This window comes from Ammospiza caudacuta, chromosome 5 (assembly GCF_027887145.1).
Source record: "Ammospiza caudacuta isolate bAmmCau1 chromosome 5, bAmmCau1.pri, whole genome shotgun sequence".
NCBI lineage: Eukaryota > Metazoa > Chordata > Aves > Passeriformes > Passerellidae > Ammospiza > Ammospiza caudacuta.
The window spans coordinates 55,358,703-55,385,923 of record NC_080597.1 but is presented as its reverse complement, the minus strand read 5'-3'; the positions used below and the strand labels follow the sequence as shown (position 1 = coordinate 55,385,923).

Here is a 27,221-nt window from a genome sequence, read left to right as displayed (position 1 = left end):
AGACACTGAAGACAGACACAAGATCTATCACTGGAGTGCTCACACAGCCTTCCCATGGACACCACCACCTGTGTACCTGGAGTATGCAGAACTGTCTGGGATGATGTTTGACCAAATTTAACCATAATACAGAGGAATGTGACCATCAGCAAGGTTAAAAGTAACCAGGAAATTACAAAGTGACTTTTGGAACAAAGTAGTCAGCTTGGAAAATAACAGAAAAGGAGCAGGAAAATTTGCAGCAGCAGAAAGTGGAAGAGTGGAGAAAGCAGTGGTGGAGAAAGCAGCAGCCAAAACCTGGTCAGGCACTGCCACAAATCAGCCTGCTAGCACCACAGCTTCTGCCTAGACTTCAGGGAATACTGGGATGTAAGGATGAGCACAGGTCCTGCATGGGTACATGTGAAATGGGCACCCACAGAGCAGGGCCCCCACTTCTACAAGCAGAGGTGCAGAAAGAAGGGAGAGCAGCACTGTGTCTAACCTGTGTTGCCTGTGAGATAGAGGTTGGATAAACGTGGGTGAATGAGCAGATGCCACCAGAGCATCAGAGAGCATTTACAGAAGGATGTTTAGAAATGTGCAATGTTCAATGAAGTGTTTTAAGTGCCTGGTATAATGATTTATCTCTTCTGTTACTGAAACTGATAGAAGGTATATTATAATTAGTGGCTGCCAGTTGATTGTATATCATCAGTTAGAAACTTCTGGGTTTGGTTAGACAATGTGAACTCCTACATTCTTTCCTGCAACAGTAACTCCCATTTGGGGGCATGGATGAGCTCTGAACCTACCTCAGAGGCAAAGAGGTAGAAGAAAAGAGACCACTACTGAGTAATTCAATGCAATTTTGAGGTTTACATTTTAGCATTTAGAACATCCTACTTTACAGTATTCATGTGAATCGATTTTGAAAACGATTACTGGTTCCTAGTAGTAGCCTTCAAAATGATATGGCAGACAAAGTTATCAGGGTAAGAGCTGAAAGTAAGGTTTATGTCTGAGGAGTGAAATTTCTGGTTTCCAATTTACTCTTTTTGAAGTAGCAAAGGGCATACTCTCCAGATTGTTCTGCTGTGCACTGGAGCTGTTGCACTCCCTCTGATCAGCTGGATCTTCAGGCTCTCAATGTCTTACAGTAATTGCCTCTTCTTGAAAATAGCTTGAATAAATTCAATAAATCTCTAAAACTTTCAACTTAGGCTCTATTCTATCAGTTCACTTTTGAACATTCACTCTTTTTACTGAGTCTATCTTTGGTGAAATTTCTTCACCAGGTCCAAATAGTTTTGGGCGTATGTAGTTGTTCATAGGTATAAAAATACTGGTTTACACAAAAACAAGAATCTCCTTGATTATATGTACGGAAGCATGTAGATATCTGAGATGTCTGCAAGAATAAAAACTAATTCCACACAGAAGGCCAAGAAGAAGCATACTTAGTAATGAAGCAATTTCATATATTGTCTGCTACCACAGGTGGACCTTTCTGCTGACCAGAGCATATAAAAATAATCAAAGGCCATGTAATGGGAGAAAAATGTACCCATGAATCAGGTACCAATGCTTCCAGAATAAAACACAGAGAAAACAGTTCAGTAATTTATCATAAGTTTATTGCATTAGCTTCAGGTAGATCTGTTTATTCCACTCCTGATTTATGTTAGAATGTACCCTTTCTCTGCAGCTTTAACAGGGCACTTGATGCAAGGGAAAATCACATTAGTGTCCAACTATTTTTTACAGTAGATTTCCCAGTTCTGTATATATTTTTCATTATGTATGATTTTTAGAAAGATGATATTAAATTGTCCAGAAAAAAAAATATTCAGAAAAAGCCCCAACATCTTGCCCCTTAACACTTTCATAACTTAATTACGTGGAGAAGAAAAGGCCATCTGAGAAAGGTTCCTTTTCTCTAGAACTCGTTGCTCCTAAGACTAAGTCCAAAAGCAAAAAGCCAGTCACCAGCTTCAGCAACCATGAAATTAGGCTTTTTGACTGAGTCTGAACTAAGAATGGTTTCCCAATTCAGCTCTGACTTATTAGTGGGAATGTAAAGGTGATTTACTAACAGTGTTTCCAGGTTGCTGTGAGGACCAAAAGTGTATCATCCTGACTAAGGGAAGCTGGAACTCAGAAAAAGGAAGAATGAGAAGAGTCAGGGTAGTAGGAGGCAAGTCTAGGAAAGCTGGAAGCCAGAGAAGGGTATGCTTACAGAGCTGACTGGAATGAACAGCCAAGGCAAGAGGATATGTGAACTAGAAAAACACCAGACAGCTAAGGGCCAGGATAATAGTGGAAAAACTTATGACATATCCACATGTTGTAAAGGACATTTAGTCTCAAGCTCTTACTTAGCTACATAGGGATGTTCAGAATGAGAATAGCAGAAAAAAACTCCAGAAAGAATTTTGTTTGTGCACTGCATGACAGGTTGACATAGATGAAGAAGACAAAGAAGGAAGGATTTCTTATTCTTTCTTTTAAGATGATAATTAAGGATATGAAATCAAGTCATATTTGACTTTGCTTAAATTTTAAAGCAAACAAATACTCCTTCTCAAGTGACACGTAAATAATCTGTACAGTATCACTGCTTGAAGACATTGCTAAGACCAAAAGCATTCATGAATTTAAAAATCTAGTAGAAAATTGCATGCATAAAAGCCCACTGGAGCTTATTAAGCATCAAGACATACATTCTACTTCCAGTTTTGTGTTCCTAACCCCACAGGTTACCAGAAATAAATATAGTCTGCCTAGGGAGCACTACCACTTTATGTTTGTCCTGCTACAGAGATTCATGATGCTCTCTTGACTGCCACAAATGGAGTGTCAGACTAAGCATGTCTTTGATCTCCCCAGTCCAGACTGACTTCCATTCTTACATGAGTGAAAAGAGAAATTATAGATACCATGAGGAAAGAAAACAGAGATGGCATTATATTATGTCCAGTCTCCCAGGAAGAAGAGCACCACAGCATTCTACAGAGCATAATAAGTGAATTTAATTTTAGTCCCAAGTAAACATGCAATCTAATTGATTAAGAATTAATGGTAATTTTTCTTTTGTGTTTGCTCCTGTAAGTGACAAGGAAGTGATATTAAATTAAAAAAAAAAATTAAAAAAAAAAAACCACAAAAAAAAAAAAAACCCCACAAAAAAGTAAAATAAAGGAAAAAAAAATACCAAGCCTTTCTGCTGTTTTCAAGCATCTTGCTCTTTACCTGTATATATGTTTGCATTCTATCTCACGTTAAAAATGTGTGGGTGCTACTTCAAGTAGTACCAAAGTTGGGCACTTGAGGGCAATACTGTAACTTAATTTCCACCATGCTCGGCTCTAAGCCAGACTGCCACGTCATATTAAGAGATGGATTTCCTGTAAAGATGAGGGTCCAGTTTTATTTGCATGTATGCTAAGTAGAAAAAAATATTTCCTTACTCAAGTTTCCAAATGCTTAATACACAAAGAGAGTTTCAGTTGCAGTAATTCACACCACAGCAGACTAAACAGCAAACTGCTTTAATAAATTATACTTACTGCACTTCACAACTAGAAAATTACTTAAGAACAGAGTTTCATCTGAGCACATCAAGGGTTATGCAAGAACACCAGTCAAGGAACTCAAGTCCACAGGCACCTGTCTATTTTGGATGAGCAAAAGGACGATGAGCCATAGCAGGGGCCACGGGAAGTTGCTGACAGCACAGAAGAGCCTCCCCTGATGATGCAGGATGTGGTACCTCTGTCTAAAAAAGTGCATCCCTTCATAAAGCACTGGATCAGATGAGGAAAGGTTAATGGCAGGGCAAAGGAAGAAGTTCTCACTGTGTTAAGCCTTGAAATAATTGATCATAAATTATGGATTTGCACACTGGCTTCTACAAAAGAAATAATTATTAGGGGTCAGCATTCTTCTTAATGAACATACATAAGGTCAATTAATACAAAAGCAATTATTGAATACATTGACAGAGACTCTTCCTTTAATTGGTACAATATGCAAAATACAAAGCTTCTATTTTATTAATAATTTTTCAACAAAGAGATAGTCTAAATAAGCAGTTTCCAGTCCTCCTCAAAGAAATTGGGCTATTACACAAGCCTCATATCTAAACATCAGTGTGACAGAAAGCCATTCTCTCCCCTGCATCTCTTGCATCTTCCCATGCTGGGCCCAAATTTGGAATTGCACTTTTGTTACCCTTTGACTGCACACAAAATCCTTATGCCAGCTCAGGATTTACCTTCTTTTGCTTTCTGAAATGAAATACTAAAATATGTATAATCCAGAGAAAATCTGGCAGCTGGTGAGCAAAACACACTTGAACTCTTCCTGAACTGCCATTTGACCAATGCTTATTCAAGAAATCATTCTGAAGTCATGCCACTATGACTATAAAAAGCAAATATGCATTGCAAAAAATAATTTACCATAGTTTACTAACAAAAAGGCAGTGGAGAATGCAGTATTCTTTTATGAAACTCCTGTTTTTTCTTTACACAGTTTCTCTCAATTATTGATATCATATACCTACCCCATCTCCAGGGTTTTTTTAAATCTCTTTCATATATCCCACATTCTAGTAACTCCTAGCAACCATAAGGCATTGTTGTACATGGGAGATCAAATTTTAACATACTGAATTTGTGACAGCATAACTAAGTTAACCACAAATGTGGATGAATTTCTCATTAAAACTGTTGTAATTATACTGGCATGAGAAAATATTTCCTGACCAGAGGTCTATAGACACTGAGGAGATCTCTAAATTATGGTACAACATTACTGAATGCAGATAATCAAAATGATTCTCATCTCTGCATTAAAAAAAATACAAAATTAAACAAAACAAACTCAGTCTGTTGTGGAAAAACACTGGCAAATTTTTCCAGACCAGTCTCCCCTCTAGGCGTGTTGAGTACCCAGTGAGTATTCTGTCAAGCAGTGGAAAAACAAGTCTTGGAGATTCTGTCTTTGTAGACTATTGACAGGTTGAAGCTTCAAAACGTGGCAATTTCCATCCTATACAATAGAGCTGGCAGAAACTTGAAGCTTAGGAGCTTTCAGCACCAGGCTCCTTGGCTGGTACAAGCATGCATCGCTCCACTGGCTACTTTGGGAGAGATGACTCTGCTGACATTGTATGTCACACTGGAAGGTGATGAAGGGCTCAATGAAGTTTTTGAGAAACTTGACAAAATCTCTTAACAAAGTATATCAATGGCTGAATTTGCCTTTTCCCAAGTATTTTCTGGTGGGTGACCTGCCTGTTCACTCTGCATCAAGCACAGACTCTCTACATGATTTTTCCAGCAGTGTTTCCTAGCCACTCTATGAAATCCCAGTGTCTCTCTTCTGGAAGCTCCCCACGTTCTTTACAGGGCACACTGTGCTGAGAGGCAGCCTTACACACCCCATTTTCCATTATTTTGTTAATTTGCATTTCAATGTCCACATCATTACAAATGCGCTTTCTTTCACAAGTGCCTATCTTTTGTGTATTTTTCACAATTTTGATGAGTTTGTCTGAAGCTATGGGAAGGCATAATGCCACAACAGCAGTAAACAGATTGGAACCACTGTAGATGCACTGCTACTTCCATCTATCATCTTTATTGCTTCTTCAGCTGCCAAAGTGCTCTGCAAATGGTGGCTGGAACTCTGTTCAGCAGACTTCCCTCAGTGGGAATTGTTTTCCAGAGCCATATAACAATTACTAATGACTACTAGCCTTTAAAGTAGTCTCTACTTCAGCTGCAACAGTGGTGCTGCTGTATATTGTGCTATTTTAATAAAAATAAACCAAAACTGAATACCAGGGTTTGAAAGCAAGTGACCATTACTCTTCATAAATGTAAATGGAGGAAAATACATGCCAAAGTAATATATCTCCATGGGCTTCCATAGCTTAAGTGGGGGGAAGAGAGAAGTTGATTCAACTCACCTAGTTTTGGCAATCCAGAATTTGGCATGTTCTCTAAGAATGTCATAGCCCATAGAAGGAAGCAAACACTTTCACAAGGAAACTCATTCCAAAACTGGTGTCTAAATTAAGTGGGATGATTTGTCCTCTAGAGGTGTCTGTTTCTCCAATGACTAGAATTAGATAATGAGCTTTAAACTAGTCACTCCACTTGGCAAGAGCTAAAATTGTAGAACCAAATGGCTGATACCATCAGCAGTCCTGACAGTGATACCACAGTGATATCAGAGTGATCCAAAACCATGACCTGCTCCTACCCCAAGAAGGCTACATGGCCAAAGCACACCCATCCTTTAAGAGCTGCTGCAGGAGTTCATGTGTGCAACCTCAAGAAATCACTGCCACATTTGGACCTTAATTCTTCAAAAGGGAAGAAGCAGCAGCACAACTGTAGCTTCTTCATAAAGAGCTTATGTGTTACAAGCACAGTCCCTGCTAGAAGAAGAAAGGAATGCGAAGGCATATTTGCTGAGCAAGCAAGATGTGGAGTGAGAGGGGTATCTCCATGCACTTGGAGATGTGCAGAATTAATCTAAGTTGCATATGCAATATCCTTCTTCATAAAATTGAGACCATGGGGGAACCACACTATCCATGGTATACTTGTATACTTCCTTCCCCTTATTTAGAAGTACCCTGACCCTCCTCTAGTCTGTTTTACTGCACCTAAAAATGAAATCTAAACAAACTCTTTTAAATATTACACTTCCCTTTTCACAACACTGTCAATATCCCAGCAAAAGTTGCTACTGCGTGGCAGCACCCACACTGCTGTGCTTTAGAGAAAACTCTGACCTTGCAACTGCTGTCAAATGTGACCAATAAAAATGGGCTTGGACACCTGCAAATCCCAGGGCCCCTGTGCATGGGGCAATGCTTTTCTGCTTCATGAAGCAAACCCCTCTTGTTCTGAGAAATGAAAACTGCACATTAGAAGAATATTCACTGTAGGCTGTGGGCTGTGGGCTGCTAATAAAGAAGGAATAAAAGAGAAGAAAAGTATTCTCTAGTTTTCTGTCTATGTACTTTGCTTGAAAGATGGAAAACTGAGGAAATTAAATGTTTTACCTTTATGGTAAAATGCTTCTTCTTGGGTGGATGCCAGACAGTGGTGGTTGAATGAATGAATGCCCGCAGAGGTGTTAAGGATGTCACAAGCACATATGCTTTGATGATTACAGAAAAGTCCTGAGCTTTAATGACATCCTTGTGGTCTGATGTTGATACTTGATTCCTGGGAAGTAATAAAAAATATGTATCATTAATACAGTTCTTCTGTAAATGAGCTATAAGAAAATAATGAAATAGTGAAATTAGTGGAAATAGGAAATTAGTCCTTTTTCCCCCAAGTTATGCAATACAGTAGGTTAAATCAAGTAGGCTAGAACAAAGCTTTACAACTAAGAGTTTTTGGAAACTCTTAGTTTCCAAACATGGGAAGCAACTATATTTGGAGGGAGTGATGTTTGAGAATACATATGGGTAACTGCACTGTGGGAATAATTAAGCATTACAAATCCAGGCTATTCAGAGTGAATTATTAAATCAAGATTAAATTAAACACTAAAGAAATCCAATCATGTTAAATAACAGAAATGCATAGTGAAGGTACTCTATTTAATGCTGATTTGTAGTGAATTCAGAAGAACATCCCCACCAAACCCTATGGTAAAGACTGCACTATTGTCAGCCCTTTCTTCTGTAATAAAGGAACAGAAACATGTGGTGCTGCATACTTCCCCTAATGAAAGCCATATACAATCATTCCAAATATTATGAAAGACTAGGATACCTAGAAATAACCTATAACAAATCATTTAAACCTAAGAATTCTGCAAGCAACTTTGTTTAAAAAGTGATGCAGCTCTCTAAAAACTGGCCTACAGCTTCCTTAGTGCACACAGTCAGCCATAGAAAAAGAATAGAAAAAAAGCAAACCCAAGAAAAAAACCCTGTCATTTAAAAGCTCATTACTTGGGGAAATCTGAGCTACACTTGTGCATATTCACAATGTGCATATTCACATTATTAATCTGTCTGTTAAAATCTCTGAGCATCAATTTACCTCATAGAAAATTCAATGGGAAGATGACTATAGAAATTATGGGTCTCCACGACTGATTACTGGTAAAAGACAAGGGGCTCTTCTTCCATTTCTGTGTAATTTTTGGCAATATGTGGCCTTTCCAGACCTCAACTTTGTTATCTGTTAAGTAAGTCTAATAACATCTATCTTAAAGAGAAATTTTTCTCCCCTCTGCAGAATAGCAGATCCTCAGAACATAAAATTTGTGAAATAGTGTGATGTAGGAAACAGCACTTGATAACAGACAAATTATCAAATACTTCTTGGTTCTTCACCTTAAGGGGGGATCTCTGTGCAAAGGACTGTGTCTGTGGTAGGGGCAAAGCAGGGATTGGAGCAGGAAAAAGCTCAGCCACCATGAGACCTAAAGGTTCAGGGGTGTCTCTGGGTCTGTATTTATTTGTCGAGGTGTTTCAATGCCTCAAGACTCAGATGTTTATACCCAAAACATGTGCAAACTTGGCTAATACAGAAAGAAATATTCTGCAAGTATGAGATGCAATACATCCAAGTGCAGAATACAGAAAGAAACATTCTGCAAGTATGAGATGCAATACATCCAAGTGCTCCATCTGCTGTGGTCTCCTCTTTTGCTGCATTCTGTGTCCTTGACTCCCAAATAACTTCATGCTGAAGCACTGGCAGTTTCTGAGGGTGGGTCATCATTAACTTACAGCTTTGTGCTCATGCTCTGCTTCCACCAGTGCTGCAGATGGGAGGCACGTGCCTGCTCAGTGACTGTGCCGCCCTGGGACACATTTCGTGTGGTGCTGGCCCTTGACAGTCCAGGCTGGCCAGAACAGTCTGGGGTCACAAGTGGGAGCTGCAGGTCTGAAAAAGTACCAGGGGGATGAGAAGGAAGTCAGCAGAGCATTGAAATCAGAGGTGGTCTCCTGCTGCTAAGGATTAAACTATAAAACACAACAGAGAAAAGCTACCAACATCAGATGAAAATGTACAATAACAAATGCTGAGACAATAAATATTTTTGGATCTGCTTCACCCCAACCAAGCACCCCCTTCCAGCTGCAAGCTGCAGCATGAAAGGCTTAGCTGCCACTCCCACTTCAGAGGCAAGTGCAGCAATACTGCATACAAAAAGCACCCCCTTTTTCCTTCTTACAAAAACCTGAAACACTTGATTTCCAAATATAGAATAGCAAAAGTTGCTTCCTCATGGAGCACTAATTACAATTAATGGGGATAAGAAATCTCTTTGAATAAGGACCAAGGGACTTGGCTACTGTAATAACATAGATCAGTAAATAAGCTCACATCCTTGTTTCTGTGTTCACCACTAAGGCTACAATTTGCAGGTACTGAAACCTATGGGAGTCTTAGTTCTGCCACCAAACACAGTGGGAGCAGGACTGATGTACCACAGTTCTCAGGCTTATTGAGGCATGTGACTATTAATAGTAATCAAAATATTGTGATGTGAGATCAGTCAAAGGGTGGCATGTATTTTCTGCTTTTATTGTGCTTGATAAAAAGGCACAAAGCCCTTCTGTTGTGCCATTATTTCATGTAGGGTAGTATTTATTAATTCTAACACACCTCACATTTCAAGTTCTTAAGTAATGGTCAGGAAAAATCAAGCTGTTCAAATTATTCCCAAACCTTATTGCTTTTCTTTTTATTGACATACTGCATTGTGCTATGGTATGAATGTATTTGTAGAGCTTCTTTTCTAAAGCATGCACTCTCAACCTTGGTACATGAAATGAAAAATAAACCTGAAGCTGCGTTCCTGGTGATGAGCTGTAAATAGACATTTAAAGAAAAAAACTATTCATCTACTCATTTTCCTATTAAAATGTGATTGTCTGTATTTATTGGCTGTTCATCAGATCAGCTCAGCTCAACCTTCCAGTCTCAACTGAGATCTAGAATTAATCTGGTCCTCTGCCTTACATGCACCATTCAGCAGGATTAAAAAATAATCAAAACCAGGCAGTTATTTAATAAAGCACATCATGCTCAAATGATATCCACACTGACATCTTTCTGTTGTGTTATGCATTACAACTGATTGGAACTTTGCAAGTGACTACCTGGTTTTTGATGCACAGTGACAAAAGCAGACTGCTCTGCCTACTTGACTGTGTAGGGACTACAGGAGGAAGACAGTAAACTCTCATTAAGTAATTTATTTAGCAGACTTATTTCTGAATATGTATAGGAACCAGAACTGCAAAATCAAGTTGTATTTTTTTCCATATCTGACTTGATGTAAAGACAAAAGGGCATTTTAGTATGGCAATTTCTACCCTGTAGATAGACGCATTTCACCATGGTAATTAGCAATGGTTCCACGTAACTATTCCTAAGCATCACTTCAGCCATTTAAAAGAAAGTAAACATTTTACTGAAAATAACAACATGGCAGAGAAGGGCTGTACAGGTCATAACTCAATGACAAGTGTTTTTTCCTTTTAAAAACATGTTTCTAATTGTGTTGCTAAAACAACAAGTAACAACTTACAAGACAGAGATTGTAAATAATGAGATGAGGTTTCTGTACCTGTATTCATCCCTCTTAAATTAGAGTTTTAGCTGTTTCAGGGAAAGAAAAAAGATTAGTTTGACATTAATTCATTTGTTACAATGCAGCAGACCATTTCCTGGAGCTGGATATACCAAATTAAAACAAGTGTGTAGGGAGAGATGAAAAACAAAACTTTTCTCAAAGTCTCAAGCTACAGGGTAGAAGATCCTTAGCATTGCCCTAAGGCATTGCAAAATGCCTCAACTTAAGAAAAATAAAAAACCAAATAAACCCCAACCAGACTCCCCCCCAAAAAAACCCCAAACAAACAAAACCAACAACAACAAAAAACCAAAACAATAAAAAACCCACAAACAAACAAAAAAAATCAGCTGCCATGTCTTAAGAAAGAGAAGGTTAAACAAACTTCAGAGTGCTGATGATTAGCATTGAAAACTAAAAAAGGGCAATGCTCATAAATAATGCCTCTTTTACAGAGCATGTTTGTATGGTGCCTTACATCCCTTTATTGGTTTTGTGTTGGCATTCCCCTGGGAGACAGCCCATCACACGGGGGCTCTAAGAGGTGAGACTGTCACCAGGTGCTCACTCCTTTGAGATGCCTCAGAGCACTTCCACCATCAGGCAGAGTCAAGAGGGAGTGACAGTCCCTCACTTTGGTAAATCTACTCCTCGTGATCAATGAACACAATTACCATAATAATAGAGACATCAGTAGTGCTGAACTGAGCACACTCAGCTGCATCAGTTCTCATGGCAACTCTTCACCTGCTCCTGCACTCAAAAGCAGTAACAGTGTTTATTAGAGCTGTGTATTTGTTAATCAACTTTATCATCAATGAAAATTAGCCTGCAGTGCCTTTACTGTTTGCAGTAATTGCCATGTTTTTCCATCTTGAAATCACTCTACAAGCTGTTGTTAATTAAGCAGTCCTCTTGAAGTCAGTAAACAACATCAACATTTTATAATGAAACAGGTGAAGCAGGCTCAGTGGTTGAGGTGTCAGGCACCTTGGAAAATCAAGTTAGAAAGAGTCCCAGCATCCTAATACCATGTCCAGACTACATCCCCTATTTCAAAAATCCAAATCTCATTATTTGTAATTTGTAAACAATAATTTTTGTAGTGGAGTCTAAAGAGCAAAGAAAAAAAACAAAAGAAGATAATTTTTCTTTTTACAGTGGCTATGCAGGAATGGAAATGTTACACAAAGTGCTGTTTTCCTGAGGGCAACTACAGGCTTTGCCACAAGTACTTTTTGCTGCTGACATTTTTGATGCTCCAGTGTAAAGTAAGGACCTATGGCTGGATCTATGACCTGCTTTCACTTTGAAAAAAAACAGAACTTAATTTCCTTGAAATTCTGGCTTGAAGAAGGTTTCTGATGCTGACATCTCTGGAATGGTACCACTGAAAATACCAACAACACCACTTTACCTCTTCCTAGGCTGTTCAACATGAGGCCATGCTGATGAGTAAGGAGGCCACTTCATGTTCTCACCTGAATTCACACAATAACCACAGCAGCAGGTAAAACACAGACCTGAGGTATAAGAACAGCTGCATGGTACATGCAAAGAGGAGGCATAAAATCCACCAAAGCAAGTCAACACCTCTAGATCAAAAAAATGGAGCGGCTCTTTGTCACACACACTGGTGGCAGACACTATTCTGTCAACTGCAATCTCTCAAGGTACAACAGTCAAACAGATCAGCTGACAGTGACAACTGACACCTAAAGCAGCAGCCTCACTGACATCTAATGAGGCCTTTCAAGTTTTTTACACAGCCATGACTTCTTGCTCCTTCTCCCCCACCTCTGGCTCACAAGTTATTTACTTGTCTTTGGCTCAGAGTTCTGAAGTGTAACAAGAGATTCAACACATACACAATAAAGAATAGCTGATTTAAGAATTACAACGTGTGGCTGAGCAAAACGTTTACCAATAGCTAGAAGTACATTTGGACAAATTAAGAATTCCTGGAGCAAAGCCAGGCTGCAGCCACCTGGACTGGTTGCAAATGTAAAATGTAAACCTGAAACACTTAGGTTAACACAAACATCTGGTGATCTGCAAAGGCAAGGAATTCAGCAGGAGAATACTCTACTGGTTGAACTAAGTAATGATTGATTGAAAGAAAAGGAAACAGAAGATGAATGAGAGCATATCTTCTTCTTTATCTTTCCTTCTATAGTATCCTTTGATGTTACAAGGAAGGTTATGATGTGGGTTTTAAAATTAATTTCTTACTTTGTACAAGATCAAATAGACTATTTTTATGCACTTCAAACATGGAGCAAGGAATAATTAAGACTATTGTCTGTGAGAAAAAGGTCATTTTGTTTCTCAAGTGCCCATCAACTGTCAGATCTGTTACAAACATTGCAGGAACAATTAAGTCACCCTGGGAGCTTCTGGTTGTTTAATGAACCACAAAGCTAGAGATGGAATGAAATGCAACTGAAGTGCTGTGCTTTTTTCTGAGCCCAGCACATTGTTGATATCTTCCATAAAATGAAATTATAAACTCAGCACATTTGTACTTGCAAGTACAAATTGCTTTTCTTTTTATCAGGAAAAGCATTGCTGTAGAATCTTAGAGTACATTGATGCCTGAAACTGTACAGCAGCCTTTCCATCTGCCTTATGGATGTCATCCTAGATTTTCATAGTGGTAGTCTCTTTCTAGCAGGAGCCTCAATTCTCTGACATGAAAAAAAAAAAGGCACCTCATGACATTTGCCAGCAGTTTCTACAGTATAATATTCAGGAACTACTGATAACAGGTCCTCTCTGTCAGCCTTGCAGGTTTGCATTCCAACAGGGCACCTCAGTGAGCCAGAAGAACTCCACATTGCATTCTGTTCTAGGATCATCCAATTTCCTTATTAGTATGGGCTGCTGGAGCACAAACAGCTTATCTGTGATACAGACCAGGCAACTTGTATTGCTACAACTGGTCCTCTTCTAGAATTTACAGCTGGGCAATTTTCCAGTCTCTGTAGGTAGAAAAGGTGTGTTTAACAGCTGAAAAGATTGCTCCATGTCAGGAGATGCCTAAAAAGCTTTCACAGATTTTTAGGCAGACTTCTGAGTTCTCCAGGACAAGGAATTTTGATCAAAATAAAGCCTAGTAACCTTTGGCTCAAGCAGGTACAGCAACCCACTCTAAGCTGCATAACTGTGAAAGCAATGAGCATTGAAAATGAATTTTTTTCAATTTTTCAGTGTTCATTTTGGAGTATAGATGATTTCACTTGAACTACTGCCACTACATGCCTTGAGACTTGTCACAGAAAGCAGATTATTCCATTCAATTGCCTCCTGCTACCCATTTGATTTTTGGATTAAAAGATTGAAACAAAGGCTAGTAATTTACTATGGCTTACACATTATGCCCCGAGGTTTCTAAAGAAAGAAAGAGAACCTTTAGCACTCAGTTTTATGACCTATGCATTTAGAAAAGTGTGGCTGGGAAACTCAAAGTAGATGATGAATATTTGAAGGAAACTAGAAACACTAGGGGCAATCCTGGTCCCCAGTAAAGTCCTGGAAAAATCCGAATTGAGTTCACTGGAATTTGGTTTCTTGCTTGAAACTTAATATGTGATAGTCTTGATATGCATTTTGAGCTTTATTTGTGATGTCAACATTGATGCAAGTCCAATATCCTGCCTACTGCTGACTACTGATTCAGCTGCCCTTAAGAGCTTTTCACATTAAAAAATGCAGTGATCCCATCCCCTGTAATATACTTGATCTCAAAGCAACACACTCTGTATATTAAAGATGGAGAAATGTCAAACTATTTGTCATTTCTGGAAGTTTAAACTATCCTAAATAGGTTTAGTATTAAAAACAAAACAATTTTGTAGTAAAACAGATCTAGAGGTAAATTAATTTAAGCTGTGGGTTGAAATGCACTGAAATTCATTGTGAAGTTTCAAAATTAAAAAGATAAAATTATAACAGTGCTACATTTGTACAATGCTGTCATGGTTTGACCCGGAAACAGGATTTCTGGGATGCTGTGGATGGGGCCAATGAGTGCTCAGATTTGAATATTGCCATCTGGCCCAACCACTGGGCATTGGATCCACCTCTGAGCACACAGGGTAAAAGCAGGGCTCTCCCCCTGGCAGTTGCTCTTTGGATTTCCGGCAGGAAGGAGTTGGGTCTCTCCCCCGGCCCAGTTGCTGCCTGGGCGGGGGCAGGGGAAAAGCCATGCGGCCCGGCCTGGGAGAGGTAGGCCTGCCCCCACAAGGGTGGAAGGAAGAAGTACAGAAATGCCGGGAAGCAATGGGCAGCCTGTTCCCCCCCTTGGAGACAGACAGAGAGAGAGAGAGTGCAGCCTGGGTTTGTGGCCGTTACCTTGAAATTTGGTAAACATGTGCTGGCAGCAGGCAGCCCAGCTGAGGAGATGGGGCAGGGGTGGGTGCAGCCAGGAGTTCAGCCGCTTGGAGGAGTTTTTAACCCTTCTTGGACAATGAAAACCTTACAGAACATTAACCCTTCCTAGACGAGTGATGAAGGTCTGGACCAGAGAGAGAGAGAGTGAGAGATGTTGAAAGAATGGAGAAGATGGAGTGGCATTTTATGCTGGACTCTTTTGTGTAGCCATGGACGGAGCCATGTTTCCGTGTGATACAGAGACTGAGTCCAGGGGGAGAAATGTCCCAGAGCCAAAGAAGATTCAGTGTGGGTACCCCTCGGCCCCAGGGGGTATATAAAATATGGGGGGGACAGATGTCCCAAAGGTGAGATACTGTGCTTTTCTGGAACTGGACAAAGCATCCTTAAAAAGACAACCCTGGAAGCAGCCCTGGTTCCTGTTGGGTGGTGAGAGCACCGGAACAAGGACGGAAGAGGCCACCACGACACGTGGAAGGACTCCCTCTCCTCTTGAGGAACTGAAAGTTGAGCATTCTAAAGGGTGGTGCTGGACCCAGAACTGGTGATTTTGGAAGATGTATTGGGAATTTAGGGGGGAGGAGGAGGAGAGTGTTTTTGTGAGGTTTTCATCTTCCTTGTCTTTTTTTTTTCTTTTTCTTTTGTGCGTAGTTTAGTAATTGTTTTTGTAGTTTAGTTAATAAACTTTTCTTTTTTTCAAGTGAGAGCCTGCTTTGTTTGTTCCTGGTCAAAATCTCACAGCAGACACCAGAGAAAGTGTATTTTCATGGGGGCATTTGGCCTTGTGCCAGTGTCAAACTTTGACAAATGCTGTTTGTTTTTTCCTTTTAGAAACATCAGCAAATACTTCAGCTTCAGTTTAGATTAATCACTTATCATGTTTTTGGCCTCTCTGTTTTGGCAGGTGCATGAAAAACAGTATTTACAGTATTAAGTATAGTGTTTGTGTCTTCATTCCTAAAGCATCCTAAGAGTTAAAGTTAGAGGCGGGGGGCTTTTTTCCAGTATTTTTCAGAAGGGCTGCTTCTTCTGTGTGCACCCTTCATACTAGAACTTAATTACACAGATAAGCTATAAAACTTTGGAAAAAGCAACTCAGTGAAAATGGTGGCTGAGTGTTGCATGATTAGAGTCACAATTCTGTACTGGTGACAGGATAGATTATAGAAGAATATAGGCCAAGTAATTAACTTAACTTAGCTGCTTTACTTCTTTTCAAACTACTAATATTTGCTGTTATGTTCCTGTTCTTATGTAGCTGAGATTTGACACTGCTGTAAAACCAATGAAATTCCTGCCCCACATAGTTTATAATCTAATTAACTGGAAAAAATCAGGTGCTGGTTTTATTGGCCACTCTTGAGGCTCTTATTAACTTCAGTAGCAGAAAGGTAATAGGCACAAACCTGATCAAAACTGGTGTGCAAGTATTTGTAAGGGCCAAAAGAAATGCATCCCCCTATAAAAAAGTCAAGTTCCTGTCTCAGAGATGTTGTATTGTTACAACAGAAAATAAATTTGATCTATAACTTCTCTCTTCCACAGGTGCCTTCACTGAGTTTGCTTCCTACCCCTGGATCATAACCTTTCTTGTGGACTCCAGAGTAACCCAAGGGCACTGGGGATAGGCAGCTGGAGAAGAAAGCACAGGGTTAGCACCAGACCATAAACACATCACAGAGTGGGATGTGTCACACAGCTGGACTATCTTGGCTCTCCCTCCCATACAATTTCATTAGGCTCATGCCTATCCCAAGAGCTTCTGTGTGGTTAATGCTGGTGGCCAGCCCAGAAAGAGAACATGGGAGCACACAAGGCTGGCAGACACTCATAAAGTCTCTGCACTAGGGACACTAATAAACAGAAACACAGAAGGAAGGCATATGACAGAAGTATTACTTTAAAAAAGGATCAGTGATTTGCACAGGTAGAGAAGCTATGCATGGCACGGGCTGGGCACTGGAAGTGATGAAATGAGAGAAACGCTTACATGGAAAGACAGACTAGTGTGGATTCCTTAGGGAATGGGGAAATTAGGGAGGCAACGCTATAAGTAGTTCCACTACTTTCCAAGGCAAAACCTGTCAAATATAGTATTTGTTGTGCATGCATCAGGATGCCTTCCCTGTGTTCTATACTGAATCTGGGCAATTCTGCTCACATTGTGGACTTTAGTCCTCTCCATCTGTTGGCTGGGAGTAGTTCCAGGAGGCAGCCAAGCCCAGTTCTAAAGCCACATACATTGGATTACCAGGTATGAATACCTGAAATCTGTTTGACAGTCATTCTCCAACCTCAGAGAGCTTCCAGGTCTGGGTCATTTGCACTAAGATTTAATTCCAGATCCCTACAGCTACTTCAACTTTTGCTGACCTGAGCAGTAAATGCCAGGAGCCTTCCTTGGTTCTGCATTAGTTATACCAGAACCTTCTCAAGGCCTAAGTCCCATATAGTGAGCAGACATCAGGCACTTGAGTAAAAACTGGGCCAATTGCCCTGCAAAAGCAGAAGTTCAAACAATCCTCTCAGACAGCAGCAAGGACTCTTCCATGTTGAATTCTAAGATTTGTTACTCTTCTAATGTCTCATCACAAATCCGCTGCCACAAATCCACATGCCCATCTTCCAGCAACCCTGTCTTCAATGGTAATCCAATTTATCCACACACACCATGTATTTTTTAACCTTTTTTCTCTTCTACTTTTTTTCCAGACTGATTTTCGTAACTTTTCTCTCTTCCCAGCTTCTTTCCCAAAAAAGCAGTCATCATTGGTATATGCATTATTTCCCCCCACCCCACAGAGGTAGTAGAAGCAAAATGAAATGTCAGACTGAGAAGAACACTTTCCATTAAAGAGAAAGAGCAAAGAAACAAGTACTGGCCTGGTATTTTGTATAAATCATTTTCTTTCCTATACAACAGGGGTATGAGAATGGGCATGCTGTCTTAAATACAAAGCCTAGAAGTTTAAGAGTTGCACAACAACAAATAAAATAACATCAAAAAAACCCAAACCACTTTACCACTGCTTATCAACATAAACACTGTCATAGCCACAGTAAATCCAGTATACCATTTTCTCAGCCTTGCTGCCTGATGTTTCTTTTTACAGCTTACTATGTCTTTAATTAGAGAACATAATTCTTTGTGTTTTAACTTTTACAGGAAATTGTTTGGCTCCTCGAAGACTGACTAAATGACAGTAATAACAAACCAACCGATCCTCTGTAACAGGAATTGCAGAGAAACGCTGTTGACTCAAACACACAGGAGTGAAAGTATATAACTGATTTGAAAGGAACAAACTCTTCTGTGGAGGAAATACTGATGAGAATTGTTCGTTCTGTGAATAATTTTTAAATTGAGGATCAAAAAAATCCTGCTAATTTGCAACTCCGCTGTTGTTGGAAAGAGAGATCTGTTGGAGAATGCAAGCAAAAGAAAGTGGAAAGAGCTGGCCTTATCAGATGAATGGAAGGGGGAGTCTCTGAAGTCTCACCTCTGGACTTGTTTGCTCTAACTTATGCTTTTTTGTCCACTGAACCTGAAATCAAATTCTTTACCCTTCTGATTATAATTTCACCTTTTCTGGATGAGTTCCACTCATTCTAAATTACAGGTTACATCCAGTGATACTGAATGGGACTAATTCATGGTTTGAAACCAAGGTGTGGTCTATAGAGAGAGTGTGTACCACAGTTTAAATTCACATTCCTGCCAGGAGCTGTTGTACAATTGTTTTATTTCCCTTCTTAAATATGTTATCCCAGAGGTGCTACCACCATTGTTAATGGGCTTGGCCTTGGCCAGCACCAAATCCATCTTGAAGCTGACTGGCATTGGCTCTGCTGGACTTCAGGGAAGCTTCTGTCAGTTTCTCACAAAAGCCACTCCTGTGCACCCCCCGCTACCAAAAGCTTGCCACGTAAACTCCAGTACAGGAGAAAACACTGAATGGCTTAATAAAAGGGTCACATACAAAGTGGCTTGTACCATGTGTATGGGCAGCAGTGAAAATGCACATATTTTAAAGAGAAAGCTCTGTGTGTAGTAAGTACCTCTTTTGTTTGTGGTTTTGTGGTAGTAAAATCATAAAAACACTGCAATTGGCCTTTCCTCAAGCAGCAGGGTGAACCAATGTTTTTGAAGGCAATCTGTTACAACATGAGCAGGGCCTACCAATTTCTCTAGGCAGTGGTGAGACATAATTGGGGAGGAAATATCTACAAAGACTAATTTAACACTCCTATTTTAAATACATAATTTAAGATAAAAAGAAGTAGCATTTGTAGGTATCTCTCTCTCCACTGACTTAAATGCAAGACTAGAATACTGCTTTCAGAAGATACATACTTCTAAATGGCTAAATGAGATGCAATGAATCCTTTCCTTCTGTGTTAAATTTAGCATATATATAAAAAAGGGGAAAAGATAAGGAAGTTTAAGTAGACCTAATACAGTACACAACAGGTTTGGGGTTTTTTTCCAGTTTCTATTCAAACATAGATTTTACCCATGGTAAATTAGAATTCTTTGGAAATTTGCCCATAACCTTTAAACATTTCTGTTTGATGATCTTAATACACAATAAAGGCTTTTTATCAGTAAATTATGTCTGGAGAGGAACCAAGCTCTGACTCCTTCTCCTTCTCCATGCCACAATATTTTTGTAAAGCTGAACAAACATATTACACCAAACCCAGGGCACAGAAGTGTAAATACCAGTATGCTATATTAACACAAACCAGTCCAAAAATAAGACACTTATAGCCAAATTATTTCTGCAATATGCAACAGCTGAAAAATGCAATGTCTTTACCTGGAAAGATACTGTATAATTGTAATCTATATTTTAGTGTGTTTAAAATGGATTATCAGTCTTTTATTTTTTCCCTCTATGTATTCATGACTAAAAGTAAAATAGAATTGTAAGTTGACAGTCTCATTTCAAAAACTTCCTATGACAACTATTAAAAGATCATCATCACATAAACATATTTGAAGAAATAAGATTACCTGAAAAGGCTTCTGCTATCTGGCATAATCCCTCTTTTCTGCAAAGAAAATGCTGGATTTCTGGAAGTAGGTTTACCTGTATATAAGAAGAGAAGCTTTAATGATTTAATTCAAAAAGTGTTCTTTTTTCTTCAATGGAAAATGCCTTCAATGGGTTTGTGTTTAATTTATCAGAGACACCTCATGTGCAAAACTCCCATCAGTGTCAAGAGGAACTGATGACTTTGCCCTCCCTGCAATGTCAGAATAATGAAGTTAAGGTGTGGACTCTTCCTCCGTGTTGATAGCAATGCAAAATTTTAGGCCTATCTCTCTGCCTCTGGCTGCTGAGTGTTGACCCTTCCCTGTCCCCTTTTCAGTCTCTGCAGCTTCTCTGTTCTGTGCAGTTACCAACCACAGTCTCTCCCTGCCTGGAAACACCCTGTGCCTCTGGAATTGCTGTGCTTGGGATCAGTAGTGAGCTAATGTAGCTCCATCACAGGCAGGCTCTGCAGCAAAACACAGTGCTGCACTTTGGCACGGACATGCCAGCAGCAAGCAATCTTAGTTCAATATTTAAAGTTTTCCAGAGGAATGGGCCATCTGGTTTAAGTCCCTGCTCTGCTGCAGACTTCCTGAGAGAACTTGGACAATTCCTTTGATCACCTTGTGTCTCAGTTATTCATATGTGACACATCTGGACATTGCAGCATGCTGTCAGGATTATTATATTGCACAGCATTCGAGGCTCAGATATGGTAATATAGGCAGAATGAGAAAAAAGCAGTTTGCAGAAGCCTGGGGTGCTTTATTATCTGAGTATATTCAAAGCGTGTATATTTCTAGCAAACTATAACTGCCATAAAAAATTCACTTTGCAGACACTTTGATATGTATCCTGTCCCAGGGAACCCCAGTGTACACGCTCAAATCTCTGACTTTGTGGACATCAGAGGATTTTTTTATCATCAGAGGCACCTTTTAAAAGCAGCTCCATTTCTCTCAGACCCTCAAGCTGGAGTCAATAATTTAGAGTCTTGCCATTATTATTATTTTAAGTATTTTTTACTTAAAATATGAGTCAAACTGGATCTGTAGCTTGGTTACATTTTATCAAAGAATTCAGTTTACATCACTCATGTATTTTTATCAACAGGTCAGGTATTTACTAGAAATTACATATCTAAGTAACCTAAACTGTGCCGACAACATGCACAAGTGAGAAAAAACCAAAAAGCAATCCTGAAAATACCACTATAATTGGTTCTACTGTTGCTTTGGACCATGAGGAAGAAGGTTGCAATGCCAGAGCAAAGAACTCCCTTGAAGGCCTTGGTCCAGATTACACATTATCAATTGTAGGAGCACTGTCACTCTTTGGAGAAGTGCCTAAATTATGTTTACAAAGGAGGAATTACATTAGGTGAAACTCAGTGGTGATATAAGATATGAAGCCTAAATTAATCCATCTCTATCTTCTGTCTATACTCTCATCCTGAAATATTGCATGCATTTTCTAATTGTTTCTCACCATTTCTAAATTCTCTTTTCCAATAGGGAAAATTGCTTAAATAATTTCCCTTGTAGATACTTTTGCAGCCAGACATGCAGGTTGAGGGTGGCCAAGAATGCAAAAGTTCAAGCTAAAGAAGAGAAAAGGAAAACTTGACACTGAGTTGTAACAATTTTCAGTATTTATACTGAAATACTTACAACAAACTACCATACTATGTTCAAATGAGAAATTGCTTTTGATAACTGGGTATGGTATAAAGAATGCAATGTTGGTACCTGACAAGTATTTCTCAGTAAATAGAAAACATGAAAAAACTTCATTTTTGCTAAAACATGTTGCTGCAGTATAAAATAAACATTTGATACTTTTCTTTTTATGAGTGAGGGCTGAAAATCTGGGCTATCCTGTCCTTACATTCCCACAAAGGATAACATAATAATCTCATACCTTCTGGAAAAGCTCTAGATTATGCAAATCTTCTGTTTGAAAGCAGCCAGTGCCACCATTTTTTCTGGAAGATAAGCAGATGAAAAGATCCCAAGGGTTCATACCACCTATCCAGAAAGAAAATAAGCACTTTGAGAAAGAAGATATCATGCAATTCTTATTTGCATAAAAAATACTTAGAGTGATATTCTGAAGAACAGCAAACTATTGGAGAGCTAATTACATGAGCAGCTACAGGTGGCAGAAGGATAAAAGACATATCTGCTACCACAGTTCAAGATTTGGAATTATATTTAGATATTTCACAGTGGGCATTCCCTGATATATCTGCCTACTGATGTCCAAATCCTGCTGCTTGACCTGTTTAACATTCAGAAATTAAAAAGTTTGGTAACATGATGCTGCTTTAAGTTGTTCTTTTTTTTTTTTTCTGAACTCCTCAACACGCATGCTTATAACATGTATCCAGTACATGCAATGCGAGCTTCTGAGGGGTTTCTTTAATGGCAAGTAAATTTCACAGGAAGTATTACTCTTCATGCCATTGCAAGCAGCAGGAATTTTGGTGCAGTGGATTCCTAGATATTAAACACCAGGCTGCCAGAGCTAGAACTGGTGTACAAGTGGGAATTAGACTGCAAGCTTCCGAGCTAATGTGATGCTTCCTTCCTGGGGCAAAGCTGACCCGAAGATACAAACAGGCCTTGAACTTGCTCATATCTCAGCATGTGATATGGTGTGGAAATGCCACTGTTGCTTCAAATAACCTTGGTCACATGGTCATTTGTTTTCTTCTGTATACAGCCTTTGTTATCTGGACCAGTTAGAGGTGGTGGCAGCTCACAAACGAATTATTACATCTGTTGAGGACACCATGAATATGTTCAGTAAAGGGTAAATTACTTCATTGACAGGAAGATAATCAGTAATAACAAACTTACAAACAGAAAGGGCAGTCAGAAAAGCAGTACAGCATCCAAGGGTACAGAATCAGGTCACAAAGCTCTCTGGAAAATAGCTATTTCAGGGACTGGTTGGCTCTTTTCCCCAGAGTTGGGAAGATTACATGTATTTTATTCCATTTTGTGCTATCCATCTGTGATACCTTCTTAATTTTATTAGATTACCCCCTTAATTTTGTCCCACAGATGGCCCGCAGAGGTATTTATTTTATTTATTTCCTTTGTTTCTTTCTCCAGAATGTATTTTTTTCCTATCCCAATCATGATTACAAATGTCAAGCAAGGTAAAAATTCCACTTAAGGAGATTTAACACTCAATTTATGTTAAGTACAGTAATGAACTGATTGTGTAGAATGGATCCAGGACTATGAAAGTAACTATCACTTTTTTATGTTTATAAGCAGTGTGACAAAGCTGAAGAGATCAATTTTCAGTTACACTGCATTTATTACTGTAACAAGTCCTTCAATTTCACATTATGAGAACCAGTATTATGGCATAAAAGTAATTAGGGTATATGAAATTTAGGCAAGACAGATTCACTACATGCTTCTTTGGGAAAGAAACAACAAAAAAACCCTGCAGGTAGATAAAAATGTCACAGATAGCAAACAAACAAAACATTAAAGAAATGTACAAGCAAATACCTCACTTTAGTGCAAAAGTTTGGCAGCACTAACAATCTACTCAATGACCTCACCAGCTATGTAATTATCAGATAAGCAAGATGTTATGCCTCTGACTAGTAAACACCTTTGAATAAATCATTATAATTACACATAAATCACAATGCCTAGTTTGTGCAAATTGGAAGAGAGCTGGAGGGAACTCCATTTCTCAGAAGCAGTTCATTTCCTTCCCTTGTTTATTATGACACATCCTGCCCTGGGAAGAACTTGATCCCTGACTCCAGAGGATATGCAAAACTGTGTATTTGCCTTTAGGATACATCAGAGTGATCAATATGAAGGCACCTAAGAGAAGAAAAGGAAAATGTACCCTCAGATCTGGTGTGCTTCTGAGCCAGTGCCCAGGAAGTAAAATAGTTCAGGAGAGCTTGAATGCCTGCCATTACTTGTGCTTTCTATTCAGAGTCATTAAAACTCGAGCCAGTTATTTCAGTACAGAACAATCAGAACTGAAACATGTCTATTTATAGAAGTCAGGAGACTTCCTATTAGAAAAACAGTGTACACCTAGTGCTGTCTCTCAGATTCAGAGTGACAGAGCAGTGTGACTCCTACTTAAATGTATTGGTATATTCCTCATAATCTATACCTGAAAAAAACATTATTGGAAAACAAGAACAAGAGTCATTGGTTACAACAGCTATTTAGTTCTCGAACAGGCTCCTCTAGGAATCCATCTTGCCTCAAATTTGCCCATGTCACTCCTTACAGAGCTTAACCTTTTGTGGAAAATGAACATCTATGATCAGGAAACCAACAGTCTGTCTTCTTCTCCACATTTAATAATAGAAGAACCATATCTCAGGAAAAAAAAATGCTACTATGATTCGTATTCCAACAACATCACATGGGCCATGCAAAGGAGCAAAGATCCCTTTCACAGAATTTACTGTTAAATAAATTAAAGCTAGATACATGTGAGCTAAAACATTCTACAATAAAGGACAAAGAACAAAAGCGGCATTAATAAAAAACACCATCTGCATGGAAGGACTCGTGTTTCAAAATGTTTCTAGAGATTTTATTAAGAAGCTTTAGTAAAGTCAATAATATTCCATTTTCAATGTACACAGTTTTGCTGCTTTCCTTCAGACTTCAGACCAGAAGCAGGCTTCTACAGGACATTTGAGGGGGAAGGTTAAAAACAATGCTTCATATCTGAAAAATTTAATTACTAGCAATTTGCATGAAGCTTTTCCCACAGAATGAACTTTGTCTCTAGTTATGGAAATCCTGTTTGCTTTATCCAGAAAACCGGAGCTCAGCACACAGGAGCTGTAGATCAGTTAGATAACATGAAATCACACCTCATGGAGATACTCTCTACTCCTTGCATTATTTTGCACTTGGACAAGTAAAAGAGCGGTAACGATGAGAATATGCAATTGCATGTTCATCTGCTCTTTGAATATCTTTTCAAATCAAGATAGTTTAGTTCAGCCTGTTAATTAAGGCCTTGCATACACAAGGAATGCTCATCTGCAGAATTATATCTAACTATGCAGGCAAAGTGAGCTTTAGATGGACACATCTTGGCAGCATGAAGCTTTTATTCACCTTTCTTTTGCCAGCTCTTAGCCTCTCCTCTCCTGCAGTCTTTGTAGCCCTCATCCGGTCCCATCTCAAAAAGTTTTGTACCTGCAATGTGTATCTCATGTTTACTTAAGAATATCAACCCAAGTTTCTACTTCTATTAGTAGAAGTGCAGCATAATTTGATTGAAATCTGATGTGATCACCTTTTATTCTGAATGAGTCAAAGAACATGCTATTCAATTCAGAGAGCAATAACTTCCAACTGAATTGTGATGCTAAATACAAATTCAAATTTTCAATGAGATAGCACTGTTTTCATTGGCTTTGACACTGATTTGTCATTTGAAATAATTGAAACAGCTAATGTGGAAAAATAATTTAAAAGATAATAGTCTAGGGAGAAAAGCAAACATGCTTTTTAGCAGCAGAGGAAATAGCAATGCAGACACCAATAAAAACATTTAGCTTTTTCTGTATAATATTCTGCAGAGAGTTTTTGTATTCTGATATATTAGACCAAAGTTAACAGAAACCAAATGAGAACTGTAGGGGTTTCAGATAAATTTCAAGGATTTCTGAAGGTGATTTCTCAAGTAAAGTGATTTTATTCCAGGTTTTGAAATGATCACATTCCCCCATGAGCTATGGCATTGGAGCCTAAATTTTGCAGGAAAACTGTTGGATGCATAGAACTCTGTAATTTTAATCTCTCAGGTGTATATTATTTAATTTAATCAAATTAATAACTTAATATTATTACTATAGGCTGAAATTTAATTTTGCAGTATTAAGGCTTCCATCCTGAGATTTGAAATGAAAAAACTTGGAAAATCAAATAAAATTTTCATCTTTCATGTTTATCTTGCTGTATTTCATATATTCTGGGAAATAAAAAAGAAAAAAAAGCCACTTGTATTTGTTTTTATTTTAATCTCAAGTGAATTTGCAATTTTGCATTTGCTCACACCACTACCTTGAAATTAATCAGTTTATGAGCACTAGAAGAAAAGAAGACAACAAGAAACAGCCAGCATTTGTCAAGAGCATATTACATAAAAGTAGTCTCCTTTCTTCTGACAGAGAAGTATCAGAAATCAGAGTAACCGATTTAGTGAACAAAGCAAATATTAGCAATGAAACAATTTGACTTTACTAAGTCTTTAGCCATTGCTTCCACATAACATACCTCTGAGGTGATTGCACAGCTATTTGAAAAAATGAAGTCTAACCCTCTATCAAAGTGGATCCTTCTTGAAGCAGAACCTCAAAAGGTACTCCACTGTACATTCAGTTATGATCAAAATTTTCAGTAACAAATTGCATAATGGAATAATAAGTGCATTTATAAATAGCAAGTGATACCAAGATGGAAAGAAGCATAAGGACTTTGTAAAGCACAGTCAGAATTCAAAATAATTCTGATAATTGGTCCAAATTCAACCCAAGCAAATTCAAAACAAGTTAAAAGTGCCATAGTTCATAAGATGAAATCAAATCAAGAGGTACAATTTGCCATAGAGCACTACTGCAGAGAGAAGGACCAAATTTATAAACTGCATATGAACTAACAATACAATATTGTTGCCAAAGGAAAAAACCAAAACAACCAACAAAGCAAATATAAATAACTTTTCAGCTGTTGGCAAGTATTTATTGATGCTGATTGAGTTGAATCCACTCCCTTAAAATTTCAGTTTTAATTTATTCCATGCCAATTCCCCACAGAATAAATAATAGCCCTGCAGATATCAACAATTGTAACCAATCCTGTTTATGAGGATTACAGTGATAATGATCAGGGGTTAATCCTTCTGCTTCATTTTGTGTCAGTCATATCTTTCCAGTAACACTGTTCCTCGGTTTCAGTAGAGGGTTAGAAAAAGAAGATAGATTGTGGAAGACCTCCTACAGGGGCTGACTTGGCTGGAGTCAGTCCTTTGTCTAGCAACTCATACAGTGATCATTTTTTGATTTGTAAACCAGTTTACAACACACCACTGTTTGAACTGAGTGTCAGTGCCTTCTTGGTGCCTCACGCTGACCTGCGGCAGGGAGGCTGGAAGAGGCCACAG

General features: G+C 38.7%; 1 protein-coding gene across 5 annotated transcripts in view; it reads right to left on the bottom strand.

Moving 5' to 3' along the window:
- Positions 1-27,221, bottom strand: part of CPED1 (cadherin like and PC-esterase domain containing 1) — a 158,377-nt gene that overhangs the window by 91,782 nt on the left and 39,374 nt on the right. For 4 of the 5 annotated variants that reach the window (XM_058804615.1, XM_058804614.1, XM_058804617.1 and 1 more), the window contains 4 exons: positions 21,963-22,069; positions 20,021-20,096; positions 8,756-8,912; positions 7,064-7,229 (listed from right to left, as the gene is read on the bottom strand). In XM_058804615.1, the coding sequence (XP_058660598.1) occupies positions 7,064-7,229; positions 8,756-8,912; positions 20,021-20,096; positions 21,963-22,069 (506 nt within the window). Of the gene's footprint in view, positions 1-7,063; positions 7,230-8,755; positions 8,913-10,605; positions 10,638-20,020; positions 20,097-21,962; positions 22,070-27,221 lie in introns of those variants that run through there. The other variant, XM_058804618.1, reaches the window with a different exon arrangement.